Source organism: Corvus moneduloides, chromosome 2 (assembly GCF_009650955.1).
Source record: "Corvus moneduloides isolate bCorMon1 chromosome 2, bCorMon1.pri, whole genome shotgun sequence".
Lineage (NCBI taxonomy): Eukaryota > Metazoa > Chordata > Aves > Passeriformes > Corvidae > Corvus > Corvus moneduloides.
Window position 1 is genome coordinate 26,778,500 of NC_045477.1, and position 20,053 is coordinate 26,798,552.

At 42.2% G+C, this 20,053-nt stretch overlaps 1 protein-coding gene across 1 annotated transcript; it reads left to right on the top strand.

Moving 5' to 3' along the window:
- The first annotated feature begins 11,272 nt into the window (after positions 1-11,272).
- LOC116439287 (C-C motif chemokine 7-like) lies at positions 11,273-15,344 on the top strand. The gene is made up of 3 exons (XM_032098600.1): positions 11,273-11,401; positions 13,927-14,044; positions 14,769-15,344. The coding sequence occupies exons 1-3, from the start codon at positions 11,332-11,334 to the stop codon at positions 14,872-14,874; spliced, it is 294 nt and encodes a 97-aa protein (XP_031954491.1). The 5' UTR covers positions 11,273-11,331; the 3' UTR covers positions 14,875-15,344.
- Positions 15,345-20,053: the final 4,709 nt, after the last annotated feature.

The window sequence follows — 20,053 nt, forward strand, 5'->3', positions numbered from 1 at the left end:
AATATTTGGACACAATTAGTACAGAAATATCAGCAGATCTTTCATAGTAAAGTGCAGGATGAAGCTGGTTATAGTGTCCTGTCACTAATCACCCCACGAGGAAGGTCCTTCTAAATAGATGAATCAATGAAAGAAACGAATTATTCAGTTAAATCTGTCCTGCAGAGATCTGAAATATGCAGGAGAGTAAATGTAAATTAGACTATGTACTTTCCCAGTACACAAAAGCTCTTATCCATACTTCTGTGCTCAAATGTTACAGTACAGCACCATTTGGCTTCTTCACAGAGATAAAAATGTACCAAGAAAGACAGAAATTTCCATTACTGCACGTGCTCAACTTATTCTAATGTACAGCACATGAGGGGGGTGAAAACTTAAAGAGCACAGTATCAGTTGCTACATTTTATATCAGTACAAGGCTGCTCCTCATTGGAGTTGCTACACTGTGCTGCCCTTTGCACCCAAGGCCCTGATGGTGTGCTCCATGGGGCTCTCCTCATGTGGTGGAAGCACCATTGCCCCCAAGCTCCTCTCCTTCACCCATGTCCCCAGAGCACCCAGTGTCCCCATCAGCAGTGCAGCTTGGCCCAGCCAGCCAAGCCTCCAACAGCTCAGAATAGACCATGCAGGCACAGTACTAAGTCCATCAACAACTTGTACTGAGACAATTCCACACACATTTATAGTCAACGTAGACCTCTAAATAGCCAGGAGATGGGCCAAATACCATTGAAGAGTCGCACAGAAAGGAGCTCCTTCCTAATATCTAATCCAAACCTACTCTTTCTTAGTTTGAAGCCATTCCCCCTTGTCATGTCATTACATGCTCTTGTAAATAGTCTCCTCCATCTTTCTTGCAGGCTCCCTTCAGGTACTGGAAGGCTGCAATTAGGTCACCCTGAAGCCTTCTCTTTTCCAGGCTGAACAGTCCCAATTGTCTCAGCGTTTCCTCATACAAGAGGTGCTCCATCCCTATGATCATCTTGGTGGCCTCCTCTGGACTCGCTCCAATGAGTCCAACCTCACATTAGTGAGGTGCTGTTTTTCCTGCTCATAGAACAGCTGAGTAAGAGGCCAAGGACATTCTCACTTCCATGACAGAGCTACAGCATTGCAGCACAGGCACTAGGAGCTGCAATCAAGCATTACTAATGTGCTCAGCAGCTTAGGTATTAAGTTCACTAAAGAATAAAAAAGGCATGGAAAGAACACGTAGGCAAAATGTAATGGATAGCCACAGGTGGGAGGAAAAATCAGCTTTGAATTCTCCCTAGAATAATTCCTTGCATAAGACTTTATATAAGCTGACAGCCTTTCATATTCTCAGAATAGGATCCCAAAATTCACTGGCAAGGTCTGCACCCTCCAGTAAGAACGGCCCCAAGACTGCACTCACCAACTACCACACTGTTTGTTACATGGGAAAACAGGGACAGCCAGTTTCAGGTGTCATTGGAACCCAGTGTCTACAGCATTTGGGTCTTTGACATCACCCACTGGGTCAGCTTACAACAAGACAGGCCTTGGAGAGGCACATCATTCCCTGTCTGCGACTGTGTGGAAAAGAGATATACAGGCAGGGGCAGAAAGCAAAGCTGACCTTGATCAAAGCCTCCTTGGAGTCCAGTCTTTTAAAGAAAAGAGAAGAAAAAACTCCAGCTGCCTGTGCCTCCTGGACCTGCCACTCTACAACAGTACAGGTGCAGGCAAAACAGGCAGCACCAAGACACGCTGCTGAGCCAGCAGCGTGTTTGACGTGCACTTACTTGCCAACAGCCCCACAGAGAAGGCTGGGCTCAAACAGAACTCTCCAAGATGAAAGGAAAAACTGTGAAGCCTACCTAGCTTTTGCCATGTGAGAGCATTTTTGCTCCACAGGGCTTTTATATATTTCAAGCCACCCAGTTGTTTTTATGAACAAGACCTATGCTCAGCATCTCATTTCAAAGTGAGTCAGAGGCACGAGCAGCAGGAGAAGGTAAAGGTTGGGTTTCACATGCCGGGCTAACACTCATCTCATTTGTTTCATTATTTGGAACCATATGCCCAACGGAAGAAACAGGGAAACAATAATACCAACATTATTTTAGAGCAGTGCCCAAGGGACTTGTCATCTGACCTTCAACGTTGCCAGAATTCCCACTACAATGAGGACAGTTACATTCCCTAACTTTGCTTCCCTACTCAGGAAGTGGCACACCTGCTTCAGAGAAGATAAGAGTGGGTTTCGATTTGTGTTTTACTTTCTAGAGTAAATAAGGTTTTCCCTCAAGATCTTGAAGAAAATATTGACAATGTGACATGACCATATCCCTAAATACTCAAAATACTCAGCACAGAAAAGCAAACTCTTCCTTTGATAAAAAAGTGCAATGGTGTTTCAATCTAACCTCGTGTTTTGGAGGTCTTCAGTTTCTAGGAGTTTCAAATTGGAAAAGTTGGTTATCATATATCCAAATCTCTGAAAAGCACATACTTTAAATAAAGATGGAAATCAACAATATTCTTACTGGGCAGGCATAACAACATTTTGCATGTAAGCCACATGCAAAAGTTTACAAGAGGAAATAAGTAGCATGCAACACAAATCCAGACTTTCAGAATATTTTTGTAGAGTTTTCTGAAAAAGTGAGGCTGTTTCTTTGCATAAAGAACCACTACAATGACTTGGCATAGCATCTCTTAATTGAAGCCACCAACAGACAGGAAGGAAAACCAAAACCTGCCCTGGAAGGAACCTTCTGGGTAACCTCATTTAGAAGGACAGAGAGGTGGTACATCTGCACACAAGCTAAATCCCCAGGTATGAAACAGAGGGAACAAAGACAGGTAGCCTCTAGAAATGTTCTAAGTGATCCTTACAAAGTCATGAGTTTCACTTATCTCACCATTTCATAAATCCAGTAGGGAATATTATTTATTCTTTCATAACAGAGAGTACAACAGACTTCTGGAAAGCTCCCTCAGTTTAATCCAAATCAGGTTCTGGATGTACTTAAACACTTTCATAAGCCAATACTTTTATTTCTGAACCCACAAAGATTACCAGCTGCGAAGTCCACACCTGATCCAAATGGTGTGGGGAAGGGTCACTATTTAAAAAAAAAGACACCAAAGAGGATGGAAATTAATGATAATTACATTTGGCTGCCCTGTTTCATTTCAGCTGGGGTTTTTCTGGGGTGATTTTTTTGTTTGTTTGTTGTTTGGTTTTTAGAGGTTTTTTTTTTTCGGTCTTACAATTAATTTATTAGATGAAATTGGAACAATACCACACAACACACAGAGGATATGAAAAAATACACATGACCCTTTGTGCACTTTTGTGCTATTCATGTGTTCACTTGTTCAAACTGCACCGAGCAGGCCTGGTATCATACAATCACATGGAGGAGAATAAGAGAAAATTCCTCTGGAGCAGATCAAATCTATGGTGAAAGGGGCTTTAGAAGTTTCTAGAAGACAGTATAGGTCATACAGTCAATTCAGAATTAAGATCATGGTGTAACTGACCAAGGAAAATACTGTATTATTTTTATTATTCTGCTTTGGCCTGGAAATTAGAATCATTAAAATGCAGTGATTTGGTTGTAAACAAACTTGACACATAGCCTAGAAAACAAAACTCAAAAGTAGATGCTCCTCAAGAGTCAGCTTCTAAGTGAGGAAGCTTCGCACACAGGCATTTTTACATCAATAAAAAAGCCCAAAGAGTAATTTTTCTCCCTTTCTGAGAGCCCAGGACATTATCTCTGGCTGGTACACCCTGCTGAGTTTTAACCACCTCTGTTCTGCCTCACCAGCTTCCTGCCTTGCTGGCTTCAGCTAGAGCTACCCATCCAGAGCAACCAGAGTGCAGGGAGCCTCCAAGGCACACCAGGACCATGAAGACACTCAACCTGATTCTCACCGGTTTGAACTTGATCCTCTTTCCCCCTGCCGGGAAGCGGCTTAAACAAAGTCATCTGAAACTGAATTGCTGCAAGGCAAGCTCTGCTGATGGGAAACGGCTTTCAGCAGCTCTTCAGGCCATAAAGGACCAGCAGACCACAGAGCCTGACCTGCTTGACAAAGGCTGCTGCAGAGAATAGCTGCTGGGAAAAGGCACCTCTTTCTAACCTGGAGAGAGAACAGGGCAAGTCTAAGATCAGAGTCTCCAGACCCTGACTGAGAAGAATAAGCATATTCACAATATAGCAAACATCATTCAGTTTCTTTCCTCTCAATAAAATAAGCCAGCTGAGATTACCCTTGAAATGCATTTTATGAGACTGCATGTCCCCAAGGCAACCAAGTGTCTAAATCCTTGAAATTTCCTCCCCTGCTCCCCCTTCAACAGTTCTGTCCAGGGAGAAGAGGCTTAACACTTGCCTGCCAGTTTCTTCTCTTTTCAGTCTCTTTTCCCCTGGCTCCTCAGGCTAGCTAGCTCTCCCAGGTTTAAGGCCCTGGGTTCATGCCACACCTTTCAAACTTTTTTTTTCCCCAAGATAAAGTTTAAATCACAAAACAGACATTAGGGAATAAGGAAGCCTTCAAAAGCTATGATTTACAGGGACTAGACTGCAGCTACCTCTGCCTACTTCCCCTTACAATGTTCTCTGGAAGATCTACATTCCCTCCCTACCAGGTGGTGAGTGCTTGCAGGAGGATGGCACAGTAGCACTGTGACAAGTTCATTACTCTCTGCACAAGCCACCTACATTACAAGCCAAGGTCTGGAGAAAGAGGGAGCATCCTGCATAACCCACCTGTCACCCCACTCAGAGGAGAAGGAAATGGACACAAAGAGCCTAGAGAAGTTAGGCAGAGCTTTAGCCTACATCCAGCTGATGAGCTGTTAAGTTGATTTGCAATGAGAACTGTGCCCCTCACAAAGAAAAAACACAGGAAATAATTCTATTTAGTCACTGGACATAGTAGAAAGAAGAGAACAAGTAAGAACATGAGAGTGCTTCAAAGATGAAGAAAAAAAATCACAATTGTGAGGTCAATCAAGCCTGTGACGGAAGGATTGAGGCACAAATTTGGAGACAGAATTGAAGAGTTTGCGAACTTCCCAGTTCCAATTCTCTATGAGGGAACTCCTGCACTTCTGCAAGGAGCACCAGGTCTACACATCTCCCATGGATTTCACTGCCAAACAATAGAGCACACATACAAATCTTACCTAAACACTAATAACTAGAGCAAATTTTCACTGAGAAATACTACTGCTAACCTAAGGCAGAGTCCAGCTCCTACTTATTTCACGGTAGCTGTTTTCTAATGCCTTTGAGACGTGGGCCAAATGTTTCTTAATGGAACAACAGAGCTCTATCCACTGTCAGAGCACGGGAATCCAGCAAACACAAGTGGTGCCTGGGCAACTACAGTGCCTTCTTCATAGACAATTTGAGGAACAGTGCACTGCTACAGCCCTAATTCCCTCCTTTGCTAGACCCTGAACTTTTCTGTTTTGTGATAAGAGAGCTAATTAAACTCTCCAATACTCTTACAACATTTTGAGAATCTCTGGAGAGAAGAGCTATGCAAGAGCAGTGTCTTTGCTTACACAAATCTGCTAGTTGCACATGGCAAGAGGACACAAATAACTCACAGCTGGACTGACTGAGAGCAGAGAGGGAGCAAGGTAAAGACGGAGATAGATAGGCAGGGCAGGCCCTGAATTTTGCAAATAGCATCAGTCAGGTGACTCTGATCCCATTTCATTTGGGGCTGCATCAAGACCTGCTTAGCCCTGAAGTACAAACTACCCCATCAAGCAGAGATTAGGTCATCTTTTCCCATGTATATCTTTGACAGTGTGAGAGTGATGGCCTTCATTTCATTCTGTGGACAAAACAGGGAAAATATTCATTTATCTCAAAGAAGGTAGTATAGGAAATGGAAGAAACCAGCGCTCTCTGTCAGTAAATAAATCAGTGCACAGAGAGCAAACAGATAATCTGACTCTAGACCTGGCACAAGCAGGCAGTGTTTCTGACCACAGGGACATGTGGCTGATTTGGGCTGGGTTTGTGGAGGAGAGGAGGGGGGAAGATTTGCCTGATAAGCTTTGCTGCACTGGATGGAGAGCTGCTCGTGGGCCCATGCTGAACCATGAGTGAGGAATATAGAGGTCCGTAACTACACTGAAAGCTGCCAAATTAGGTGCAAGAAATATGATAACCATGGGAGGGAGCTCTTAAATTGTTGCTGTCTTAGACAGGGTGAGGGTTTCTGCAGCCCTCAGTGAGAGAGAAAAGTAGTTTTCAAAAGTGAAACAGCATTTAAGAGTCTGAAACTACAAAGAATAAAACGAATGCTAACTTGAGGGGGAAAATTTTCCTATTCCCCTTGCCTCCCACATTGCATCACTCATAGCAGTGAACTCAGGTGAATAATACAGTCTGATGCATTTGTCTAACACATAGTTTCATACTCATTGTCATTACAATGGAGGAAAAAAACAGAACAAATAAACCTCAAGGACTATGTTTTAGAAAGTTCAGAGCAGAACATTTTCAAGGGTGCATATTTGCTACAGCACCCTGGAAGGTCTTTTTTCCTTGCCCCTCTCATTTAAACCTTCATTTAAGTGCACAGTGACTCTCCTGCTATTATGGACTCACTGAGCAAATGGCTAAGAGAATACAGAAACCAACTTACAGAAAAATACTACTTCTTAGTTTGTATCTGAGGGTGCAGCTGCAAGAGCAACAAGTTCCATTTCATTGCACAGGTGGGAATCAAGTGCTGTGACCAGTTTTAAGAAGTTCTAAAACACTTTGTGGAACAGGATGTGGCCCAAAATTGTCAGATTATAGTAACTAGTGTGAAGCAAGACAATGTATCTCACCAGTGGTGTGGTTAGAAAGTGTGACAGCTCTTCATCATCAGACATGAAGCAGAAAAATGCCTATTCCAGAGGCTACTGTAGTTCTCTTTGAGGGAAGGAAAAATATCCTCTTTGGGAAAAAAAAATCCATGGATTTCTCTTGCAAAAATTTTGGAATGATCTCTTCCTATCTTCTCTGTGTTTTTTGATGGGGGGAGGGTTTCTTTGGTTTTGGTTGGTTGGTTGGTTTGGGGGGGAGTTGGCTTTTTTGTTTGTTTGGGGTTTTTTGTTTGTTTGTTTGGGGGGCTTTGGTTGATTGGTTTGGGGTTTTTGTTTGTTTTGGGGAGGGGGTTTTCAGCTTAGGTTTGGGGTTTTTTTTTCTGGAAGTCATAGGAGTTAAAATCATAATTAAAAGTCAAAATTTGTCATATCTGTTTAAATTCTGTGGTAGGACCTCATGAAGATTTGGTTATTAAAAATGCTTGCAAGGATAACTATTGTTTTAAACAAATGCATTTATTAGAAATCAGCTATTTAAGGGGGGGAAAAAAGCCCGAAGAAAAAAAACAGAAGAAAAATCCCAAGACTCCCTTTGGGAAAGTTCAAGAAGGTGACATTTTCAAAAAAAGGAAATTTCACATTATTCCCTTCATTTTCATCTTTTTTTTTTTTTTTTTCAATCCACTAGCCAATTTCAATTGATGGTAAACAAAAAGGCAAAAATCCCTATGAGTTTTCCAAAACCTAGCATCTCAACAGCAGGAAGACCCAAGTTGGTGCCTCCACTGTGGGGAAAATCCAGCAGAAAAGGGATATTCAATGCAGCAGGTCTGACAGCACATGTGAGCTGGACAGCTGCAAGTGTGTGGAGGGGATGCATGGTTTCCTTTGGCACATGAAAACATATGCTGAGGAGTTAAGAACAATTATTGGGTGGAGGCAAGAGAAGTCAGCAGACAAAGGACCAAAAGTTGAATCCAGGCTTATTGATTCTGCATATTGCTCTGCTCCCTGGAAGCTGGTCCTTTATTGTGATTCTCTGTTACACAGCCTGTCCTTCAAACATTCTTTAAAACCAAAATGATGGCAGAAGTGTTTAACGGCAGTAATGAGAACAAGTCTGTATACTTGTAAATAATAGCACATGCTACTGTGTGAGAGGCATGCAAATATCACTGATGTGGATTCTTGTACCTGTAACTCCCCCTTTTCCCTAGCAATCTTAGCTCTTCAAAATATTCCCGGTGATCACTGTCATGGAGCAAAGGAATCCAAACACATACAGATTGGCCAAGGGACTCTCTTCAAAGCATGAGGTACCACTGAGAAAACTGTTGCCCACTGAAAAACAGAAGTATCTGGACTTCTTCAGTTTGTTGAGAAAAGCTCATATTTACCCAGAAGCAACATATTGGTTCTGATCCATTTCCAGTGCTTAAGGCACTGACTATCCATGGTTCACCTAAAGTAGTTTATGTCTCACAAAACAGTCTTTACTCTTCTCCTGGAAAACTAACAGCATAGGACTTGGTTCCCATCCTTGATCCTACAGATATGGCATGCAAAAAAAAGAAGCACTAAACAAAATCTGCATTCTCTGTTTTATGTGACAGCTGAGGATGTGGAAGAAGAAATAACCAAAAAAACCAATTCAACAAAACAAGGAAGAAAAAGCATAATCATATTGTAGAATCATAGAATGGCCTGTGTTGGAAGGGACCTTAAAGATTATCTAGTCCAATCTCCCCTACCTTGGGCAGGGGTACCTTTCACTATCACAGGTTGCTCAGAGCCTCATCCAGCCTGGCCTTGAACACTTCCAGGGATGAGGCATCCACAGCTTCTCTGGGCAACCTGTTACAGTGTTTCACCACCCTCTGAGTAAAGAATTTATTTCTAACATCCGTCTAAGACTACCCTTGCTCTGTTTGAAGCCATTGTCCCTTATCCCATGACTACATGTCTTTGAAAAAATCCTCTCTGTAAGCCCCCTTCAGGTACTGGAAGGCTGCTAGACAGTATCCCCACACAGACTGAGAATATTCCACAAAGTCCCAAAGGTATTTGACTCCTGTTTCAGCATGTGAGATATTTAGGTACTTTCACAGAACCGAGCTATAGCCTCATCTGGTTTCTGTGCAGCAATAGCATTGCACAGGGTTTAGTTGACTTCCCAGTATGGATTTCTCAAAGAACCAAAGCTCTCAAGATTATAAAGATGAGGATCAGACTAGTCCTCTTGTAAATCTCGGGGGAGTGTATAACTAAACCAAAACAAGCTCACTGAACTAAACCAAAACAAGATAACACTGAATGAAAGAAAGAGCAAGGACCTCTGGGCCCTCTCAAACCGAATCATTCCCAGGGTAATTTTACATACCTGAATACTTCAAGTTGAATGACTAAAGAAAGATTTTGATTGATTTGATCTTTTACTATTATTTAAGAGCACATAATACATCAAGGGAAGATGGCAGGACCATCCTGGCAGGAAAAAGCTGGCAGTGTAATAGTGGAAACAGATGGTCTACAAGCAAAAACTCTATTATGATTAAGAGAAAGTATTGTTAATAGGGTTATGTTTCTAAAGAAGGAGCTCTGCCAAAACCAGCACAAAGCAGAGTAGTTACTAAAAATGTGATCGAGGCCATCAATTTAGATTAGAAATTATTATCTCTCAGCTGAGATGTGAGCACTGAGAATATGTTTGCTTCTACTCCACTATGATATCAATTAAAGTACTAAACATAAACTACTATTTCAGGTAAACATTAACTACTATTTCAGGTAAACATAAACTACTATTTCAGGTACCTATGAAATCTACAGTGCAAAAGTGATGAAAAGGAAGGGAAGAAGAGAGGGGAAGAAAATCACGGAAACATCACAGCTGGATGTTACTTGCTTGGTACTTCTTCAACTAGTACTCCAAGTGTTAAGAGACAATGTAAAATCAAAATACATTAGGGTCCAATATATTCCACCTAACTTCACTTACTGTGTCCTGCATAAGACACATACACAAATTGCTTCTGTAGATAACAGAGGCAGAAACTTATCCCCTGAGGGTGACAATGTCCATCACAAAAACAGTTATCTGAGATAAAGAGGTGCTTAAGCTGAGGTTTTTAAGTCCCCTCCTAAAGCCACTGAATACCCTCATTTAGTCTTCAAAAGTGATTAAGTGACCTGATGGCACAAATTTGAGTGAGGGACTGCTAAACATTCATTAAAGATGCTCATTTCTAGGAGTGCCTAGGAATTTAGTAATTCATGAAGATGTTGGCCTCTCTTTTTAAAAGCTGACTGCATGATGAGAAAATCCAGAATTACAAACTTTTTGCCCTGATAAGTAAACTCTTGATACTAGGCACAACACTGCTCACTGCATATTTCTCTTCCCTCAGCAGGGCGTCTGTCATGAAACAGGGGACATACCACAATTATTTCAGTAAAAATTTCCTGACCTTGTTAAAAATTAAGAAAACTATTGCATTTAGCAGTTGTCCCTGGTTCAGGATAATTATTACTTAGCAATAACTGAAACACACGTGTGTTACTGACATTATTCTCATGCTAAATCCAAAATGCAAAACAGTAGCACCTACTAAGAAGAAAATTACTCCAACTCAGCCAAAATGAGGACACTCATGATTTCTCCAGTCCTTGCACTGACAGCTGTTCACAAGCCCAGGCATCAGGCAGCCTGGTGTATACATATGCACACCAGGACCAGCTGGGTTTTTCTATAGAGCTCTGAAGGGCACAAGAAGATTTCTGCTACGAGGCTCTGGAAGAAGATGCCAGCTCAAGCGCTGCTTCATGTGCAGTCTGGAGGTCCACAGCTGGCCCGACAAATATTTGCAGGACCAAAACCATTGGCTTGTAGCAATATTGTCCAGTAACTTAGACCACATTCCATAGAAAGGACACCCTAAAGCTGGGTGATAGGGTTGGCACTGTCTGCAAAAAAAGGCAGACCCTTGAATTTCAACCTTGAGTTGAAACCCTTGTATTTCGGTCATGCCCACTCTGGAAAGAGCCAAGGTGTTCCTGTTTCCATCATCCTTTAGCTCACAGTTCCCCTTTCCAGTGGTCCACTGGTCAGCAAAGTAATTCTGAATGTCACTCTGTGTCTCTGCATTGTGGCTTAGCTAAAGGTCTCAAAATTGAAGTGTGAAACAACAGGAACACTTCTTACAGATTTCCACTACAGCACAAGAGCTCTCACTTTTTGCAGCTCGAAATAAACCCAACTCACAGCACAGCAGCGTGTGCAACCACACTGGGTTTGAGCAGGAAAAGCCTTCTGAGGAGGGCTAGTGAAGGACTGGTGGGGGAAAGGAAGTGGTTCTCTCACCAGAAAAAGTACTGCCACTCCATTTTACCACTTATAGTCAGGCCCATAATGACACCTCAAAAAGGAAAAGAAGAACTCACCCCTGAATGACAATATATAAATCCTGTGGGAGAGCCACATTCTGCTCTGCCTTGGCCCAGAAGCCACAGCAATGAAGCTCCACGCTGCAGCAATCCTGCTCCTCTTCTGGCTTGGCATCTTCACTGTGCACACAGTTAAAGGTAAGTTTGCAACTCGAGAGGAATAGCTCCACATTGCACCTGTGGTCTCATGAGCAGCATTCAAAGAGCTGATTTATAAGATAAAACTCACAAGAAATCCAGATGAAAACTGCAAGAATGGCAGCTTCATGGGGGATTTCATCTGATGTCCTGCCAGACAGTGGTTGGTTTCTGCTTTAATGCAGGGAGAGATTCTGTGCCTGGGAGCACTTTAAAGGGTTTCTGTGCAATATTCTCTCTCTCAAAATCATAAAATCTTGAAGGCACAATGTCTTTTAGTCTCACTGATGCCGTATACCTGGGTGTACTATAGGTTAATAACATCTCATGAAAAATATTTCTTGAATAAGATGTACATTCTCTCTTTTTCCAGATAGATTACTTTTATATGAATTCTTTTGTATTGTTTGTTGTTTGTCTTTCTCCAACTATATAGCCTTCATCCCTCTAATGTCCCCATTTCAAAAAGTTCTTCCAGTTCTGTATCCCATATTGTTCATTTGCTTGTTTCTCAACAAGCAAACAGAGCAGACAGGGAAATTATGAACCATAACTAAGAAGGAGAGTAACAGATTTATACAATACCTTCTCTCTTTTCACTGAGTCATGCAATCGAACATCCTTGAGACCAGTTATGAGCACTGGGATGAGCCATGTTTATTGGCCATGCTTTAAATAAGTTTGTCTATAGTGGTGTTTAGCTCACTGACTTTTGAACTAGGCTCCACGTATCGTGGAGAAACACGAACATAGACCCATTAGCACACATCACCTCATCACAATTAGATTTCACACAAAGCACTGATACGCAAGCCATATGCAAACCCACAAAAATGCACTCAGAAACACAGAGAAAAGGTATCCTCACAAAACCACACCAAAACCCAACTGAGACCTGCTAAGCATTTACAAGACTATGAAGCTGCACAGCCTTTATGCTGACCCACTGCCTCTCCAACTCCATCCCACTACATTCCCCAATTTGGATCGGTGACGCTGCTCTTCACCCTGGCAGCAGTGACTCTGTATCACGCACTGCCAGTTGCCAGTGTCATTCTCCAGGCTGTGTAATTGGCCATAAGTATCACCAAGTCTGAAAAAGCACACCGAGATTGTCTACAAGAGAAAGGAAAAAGAGCTAGAAAGAATGATAAAGAAACCAAATACACCTGGGAAAAAAGGGTAGCTATAGGTGCAGAGCAGTTGGGGTTTGTTCCCAGGCTTAGAGAAGCTCTGCTGCTATTCTCTGCATCCATTCCCCAAAGACTGTGTAGTAGCAGAGGAAATATTTCCAGGACTAGTAAGGATTGCTTGGCTGTCTTTGAGCTCTTTTAATGCCACATTTTGAAAACCAGTCTGAGGCAGGAAGAAATGTGAAATGAATCATATAAAATACTACATTGTGATACTCACGACTAAAGCAAGAGCAGGAGAGCTATTGCTTCAGGCAAACAAAATCTCAGGAATTAGCAGCTCTGCCAGTACCTGTGCACTGGCTATCCCACAATTTCTCCAAGACTGATGTGTGTTTGTCTCAGCTATTCCAATTATTTCAAACAAAGAACAGCTCACACATAGTGAGACTATGTGCAGCAGGTTTCATATTTAACAAGGTGCACCAGAACAGCTCTCGGACTTTTCTTAAGCCAGTAGCTCTATAAATTCTTTATAAATAAACCACAGAGTACAGCAGTGTTCTGTTTGTCCCCCACATGCTTTCCCAAACCTGTCTTTCATGAATGGGACAAAACCAGAAACTAGCAAGTGGAGGCTTAACTAACGTATGCCTATACTTCATCTCACCTAAATTAGCTCCCATTTTAAGTTATCACCACGTAAGAAAACGAGTGCCCAGAAAATTTTATACCAATATTGTGATCCTCTTTTTTAATGACCAGTACATTTCTCTGAATTGTATCAAAATCTTGGAGGAAAGCAAGGATTAAGTAGCACTCCACTCCCTCTATAAGCAAACTTACAGGAGGGAGATATAAGCACTGATTCTTCTGGCAGATATCTCTCCCTTTCTGTCAACAATTTTTGTTAATGCTACTTTTGGATATCCACAGTGAGAGAAGTAGCCGGGTTTTCCTTTTCTTCACTTAGAAAGTAGGAGAAATTGCTGATCCATGTTCATATAATATGTGGAAATCGATCCAGTAAAGCTCCACTTCTAAGCTCTAATTCCACGTGAGCACTTATTTGCAGATGATGCAGGCCTAATTATCAATGATGCCAAACAGCTTTTTTGCTATGGAAGCCGTGACTCCCTGGGGGAAGATTTACTATACAATTGTCCAGGACAATGGGTGAAGATTCCTATCTTAACTGAAATAGCAGCAACACTTTAGAGACTACATCACAAAAAGTAGCTTAAGCTCTCTGGCATAACTGGTACTGTGGCTGCACATCCTGAGACTCTCACGGTCTAACCACAACTGGAAATCTTCTGGAATTCATAATTTAGTAACTAATTATGGCTAAATATTAAGTGGCTTTATCATTTATCTATTTTTCCTTTCTAGGAAGTGCTAGTAGTGCGTCCAGTCGCAAATACAGTTGTGCAACTCTGTCTCCAAGGCAACTGAACATCCGAAATCTTGTGAACTATGAAAAGCAACAAGTACCAACAGATGCCATCATGTAAGTACCCAATGCACCCTTCAGAGTTCCCTTTGCAAACACAATATCATCAAATAGGGAACGGGCATCAGAATTCAAGTCATGGCCCAACTCACTAAGTCTGGCTAGTTCAGGTCACCCTTCCAGTTCTTCCATCAAGGAGTCAGCTGGCAGCCAAGGGAGTGAGGGGAGAGGAGGGGACCTCAGAAAGTTGGGAGATGTGTGCTGCTCATGAATAATGGCAGGAAGCTCACTGACCAGTCACATCTTTGTGCCCAGTGAGTGGGCAAACATCTCAGCAAGGGTGGAGCAGTCAGAGGCCCCATGCATGAACTGAGTCAAGGGGAAAGTCCACGTGAAAAGGATGTGGGGTAGCTCTGAGTCCTGCTAGGAGCTGTGTTTGGTTGTTTGAGCTCACAAGCATGTGTCTTTATCAAATCTGGGCTCTGCTTCTGGGAGACTAATGTTCCTCATGATTTAAAATAAAATCCCAGAACAGCAGGTATGCTAGATTATCTTAATATCCATATATATGCACATGACCTTGTATGTTACACATATACTTACGCCATGAACAGGGAACTACATTGCTAACTGGTGTTTTTCTAACATTTACAAACTCTAGAATTTGATATTGTTTTAGCACACTGTTGCTTATGTTGTGAATAAGAACCAAGAACAGTAGACCCTAGGTTTAGAGAATGGAATTTGATGGCTGCCTGGTTTGCTTTCCTTTTTCCTATAGGTTTATCACTGCAAAAGGTATCAGGATCTGTGTACGTGCTAATCAGCAATGGGTGCAGACTGCTATAAGGAGAATAGATGAAAGACGTGCTGCCAAACGCAGATAATCTGGTCCTAGACAAGCATCTAGGACCACCTAGCCGGAATCACCATCAGTGCTGCACGTAACAAGGAAGAAACCTTACTACCTGCTTTTATTTCCTTGCTTTTAATAAATAGCAGTAAACTCTCTGAACAAACACAAAATCACTTCCCACTGAGCTGGAAGAGTGTAGGCCTCCATCCTGATGGAGAGCAGAGCATTCTGTGTTGAGTGCTGGTTTTAAGAAGGTGCTGTGTAAGTTAGTTACTCACCCTCATGTGAGACAAACCTGAAACAATTGGTTTGCTTTTTCCATTGCTTTTCTCTGAATAAGAACAATCCATGTCTGGAATGGAATCTGTATTTCACAAACTCATGGGAACTCCCTGCCCTAGAAAACTATGTACATATAAACATCTTACCATCTTAAAACTGATACATGCTACTAACAGCAGGCTTTGGATTTTAATAAAGTTACCAAAAACCTGAATCAAATGCCAAGTTTGTTTGCTTGATTGTAATGCAGATGGATACTGCTGAAACAGGTCCCAAGATGACAGCACAAATATGAGAACCTAAGGGCGAGTTAGCTAGAGCTGACACTATTGCTAACTCATGACTCAGATTGCTTTGGAATAGCCGAATTCCAAGCTTTCTACACCATATTTCAGCTGTAAAGCTCACACCTCAGACAATATCTCTTCAAAAGTTTGAGTAATTATAGAACAAAGTTCATACCATGCTCAGGTGATCCCCACATTATCAGAGGCAGAAATGGAAGAGCTCTCTGCTCAGAGAGAGAAAAGATGGCATTTGAGGACCTTGAGGTAGAGGAGAGGTACAGGCAGAGATGCTTCTGGAATCAAGTTCCTCTCATATTACCACATAGATGGAGCCTGCACTGTTGCCAACCTATGGGCTTTTCATCCTACATAACACCTCTTAGTGATACTCCTGGAACTACAGCACTTCCAAACTACACCACAGAAATAAGATTACATTACTCTAAAAGCCAGTCTTTACAGTTCCTTGCTCTGCAGAGCAGACTAACACCAATTCTAGCATTTGATATTGTTTTAGCACATTTTTCCTCATACTCTGCATGAAAACCAAGAACAGCAGACCTGGGTTTAGAGACTGGAATTTGATGGCTGCCTGGTTTGGTTTCTTTGTTCCTACAGGTTTATTATTGCAAAGGGTATCAGGATCTGCATAAGCCCTGATCAGAAATGGGTGCAGGTTGCTATAAAGAAAACAGAAAAAAAGCAGACATCATCTAGGAATGGTATTCCTCACTTTAATGTTCCCAGTGAAACACCCCAGAGAGCACTGCTCGCTCATTCCCCTCCTCCATTCCCCCTGAGGCCGGATTGAGAGGAGAAGTGGAGGCACAAAAGGTAAAGATAATGGTTTGAGATAATAAAATAAACAGTTACAACAACTATACAAATATCAGAGTGTACAAGACAGACAAACAATTCACATGTGATTGCTCACCATGTGTTACCCTGGGCCCCACAACTGCAGACTGCATGCACTGGCCCAACTCACCTCTCTGTCCTCTCTGCACGGTGTGAGGTGGTATAGGATAACCCCAGCTCAAGGGCATGTAAATAGGCCAATACTTTTGGACCTCACTGGAAGACCTAGATTCAACTTTAGGCTCAAAACTGGCCTCCCTACACAATCACTCTCTGGATGAACTCAAATGCCAGTCACTCAGCTTTTCCTGTGCTTCCTAAACTCCTCTGGGCGCTTTCCTAAGCCGCACTTCAGGTAACGTGGACCTTGATTAACCTCTCTTCTTGCTTCCTCTGCTGGTATCCATAAGAATTGAAGTAAATCCTTCAATTTTCCTGAGAGGAAAATCTAGTTTTGAAGGTGTTTGGGCTGGAACCTCTCTGTAGGGAGAAGACATCAGGTTTCAGGCCTCTCAGTCTAGATCATCTCAATACCACTATTTTTGGTAATAAAACCAAATCACTTTTGACACAAGAATGGCCTCTCTGGTGATAGACAATATGGAGAGTAGAAATTTTCATTTCCCTCAAAGTTGCAAAATAGGGCTTAAAGATTAACTAGCAAATTAAGTAAAAGTATGTAAAAGTAGACACACAGGATGCTAAACATAGCTGGAACCTGTGGATAAACAGATGATGAGGAACACTGTGTTTTGTGACAAAGTTATGTAATAAGAGATAACAGTGCATGCCTTAAGAGAAGCTCAGTGCAAGGTCATTACAGTTCTGAGGGTACCCAGTGAATACGACCACCAGACACTGCCTTAGATGACCCTCTAAGACCATAAAAGGACATCCAATAAGATATAGAGACATGTAAACTAATCCTAGGAAAAGTCATGTTTATGTATTAACTAGGAAGTACATTATAATGAATACATATGATCATAATGGAATAAATACCGGGCTGTAAATTTTCATGATACATTTGATTAGAGAAAAAAATCTCTGAATGTGTGCAGCGCTATAGTAAGGAAAACCTGCTTTCCAATCCTTCCAGTTGTGTTAGAAAGTTTGTTCCCTGGCTGATTTCAGTATCAGTGGTCACCAGCTGGTGAATAACAGGAAAAGCAGACAAGGGCTGGAACAGTAAAGATGTCAATAGTATTTCTATAGCAATCTTCACAACCCTTATCCCTTTCACAGAGGAGAATGTGAGATGGCATATGCAAGGCCGGAAATTCCATCTGTGCTTGCCTTGTGTCATGCACTGGCCCAGCTCAGATCAGGAAACAATTCCCTCTCCCTTCTGAGCCAGACAACGAGCATCAAGGCAGACGCCAAGCTAACAAGGTAAATAAGATGCTTTCTACTGAGCAGAAAGAGAGGTGTTACTTGAAATAGTCATTTCAGCTGATTGCCAGAGGCACATAGACCTCTCCTCCATGTTTATTTATGTAATCAATGCTAAGATAAGCTTGTTGTTCTCTCATTTGCTATTCAAGTCAGTCAGTGTTTTTCTTCACATCCTTCTGTTATCGATTGTTTAGCAGAGTACAGTAAATCAAAGAATTTTGTTAGGACCAAATGGGTTTGCTATGAGTTGCTGTGAGTTCTGGTACAATAGACCTCTAGGACTGTTGTCTGAGTCACCTGGGTATTTTTCACCCAAAGCATCTCCAAGCAAGGGAAGCATTTGTAAGGCTTATGAACTAAAGGCAGGGGCTTCCTACTTCAACACAAATGCACAGAGAATTAATGAGCACTGAAATTCAGGAGCTCTGGGAAACTGTTCTCTAGCAACACTCTGCAACAATTCAGCATGGAGACACAAATGCTAAGGGCCTGCTGAGCTGGACACTGCTGGCAGAACTGCCTAGAAGTCGGTCTAACAGAGATTTGCACAATGACTCCAAGCTGCACCATCCCAAAACTCTCTTTACAGCTTGACACATCTCTCCTAACAAAGAAAAGCATGATTCACCTCAGACAAAAATTCAAGATAGAAGGGTCACAGTTCCCAAGAGCTTGTCGTGATTCTGGGCCCAGTTCCTTCTTCCAGGGCAAACAAACCCTCAGGACACTCCTTGAGATTTCCAACAAGCTCCCACAAAACTCCTGCAAGCTGAGAATGTCCCAAGACTTCAACAGGAGATCATGCAGCATTAGGATGGCAGAGGGATTCGCTCTATCAAGGAGAGCAGAAGTGCTGACAGCTGTGATTTCAGTCTGGTTTCTCAGGGCTCCTGCTGCCCCTGCCATGGGGCCAGCAGGGAAAACGGTGACTCCTCCAAGCATCCGTACACCTGGATCTGCGGACCATGCACGAGCTGTGTGGCCTGGCCCCAGGACAGCCCATGTGTTCTGTCATTGTCTAGGAGCAGTGCACTTTGAAAGCCCACAGTTTCAGATTGGGAAAGCCTTGGGGTCCCTGAGCCAAAGGGAAGCAGATATCATTGCACTGCTCCAAAGCAATTGTATGCTGGGAACACAAGGGTTTTTTAGGAGCCCAAAGAATCCTTGCTCAACGCGTCAGGATCGTGGTTTACCAAATCCACTCTCTATACCAAGCTCCTTTTCTAGCTTTATAGTTTGTTCTTTCTCTGGGCACCATACAATAGCCTCCATTTCTTTGTACATTGCTTCAGTCAGAAACTTAGTTGAATCCCTTAACATAGGAATCCATGACCAACAAAATCCCATCTGGAGAAAACCTCATACCTGCCTTTTTTTTTTTTTTTTGTGACTGCACATGGGAAGTTAATTCTGACCTCTATTCTTTCCAGATCCATTATCTGTTGCCATTTTCCCAAAATAAAGCCTAAATATTTAACTTTCTTCTGACTCAGCTGAAATTTGGATGGAGATGCATAGTGTCCCCTTTTCACTCGGGCAACACACAAATATGTAGTGTTTAATATAAAAGCATTCTCATCACTACTTGCTAATAACAAATCATCCTCAAAACCCAGTTCACATGGTGATTTCATACCCTTTAAATCAACCCCCAACATTCATGAAAAAATGGTCAGGGATCTGGCAAAGCCTTGGAGAAGATGTGTCCAAGACAGTTGCTGTCTTTTCCAGACGAAGGCAAACAAAGGTTTACTTTCTTAGTCTAATGGAATGCTTCAAAATCCCTTGGATTAAGTAACAGTCTATCTGCTTACAGATGTTCTTCTTGGCTCTCTAGGGAATAGGGTCCTGTCTCATGGTGGGTGGCAAGCCTCTTCTTGGTTTAATATATATGAGCTGTGCTGAGACCAACAGCCCACAGAGGTTTGTTCCTGCCTGACTGGCATATGCTTCTTAAAATATCTCCTGATGTCAGGGGCTGCCTGGTCAATGAATGCACTAACTGCAAGTGTGTCATTAAACATTTGTGATGGCCACTGTCCTGCTGAGCAAGCAGACCAAGTTATAGCTGGCCAAACCTGCTGGTACAACATTATTGCAAAATTCTACTGTATCAAACAATTTATCCTGATTTTGCACAGCCTCAGCCAAGGGCATCCCCTTATCTATGCTAGGTTTGTTTCTCTTCTGTTCAAACACTAAGAGGGACTTGAAAATCCTTTTTATATGACAAAAATAAGGGACTTCAAACTCCCTTCTGTATGAACTGAGGACTCTGTGTGGTACTAAGGACTCCACGTCCCCTGCATGGTCCAAAGAACAGAAGCCTCCAGCAGCATGGGTCTCCAAAACCCATCTGCAGCACAGCAGAGACTCAAGCCCCCCAGC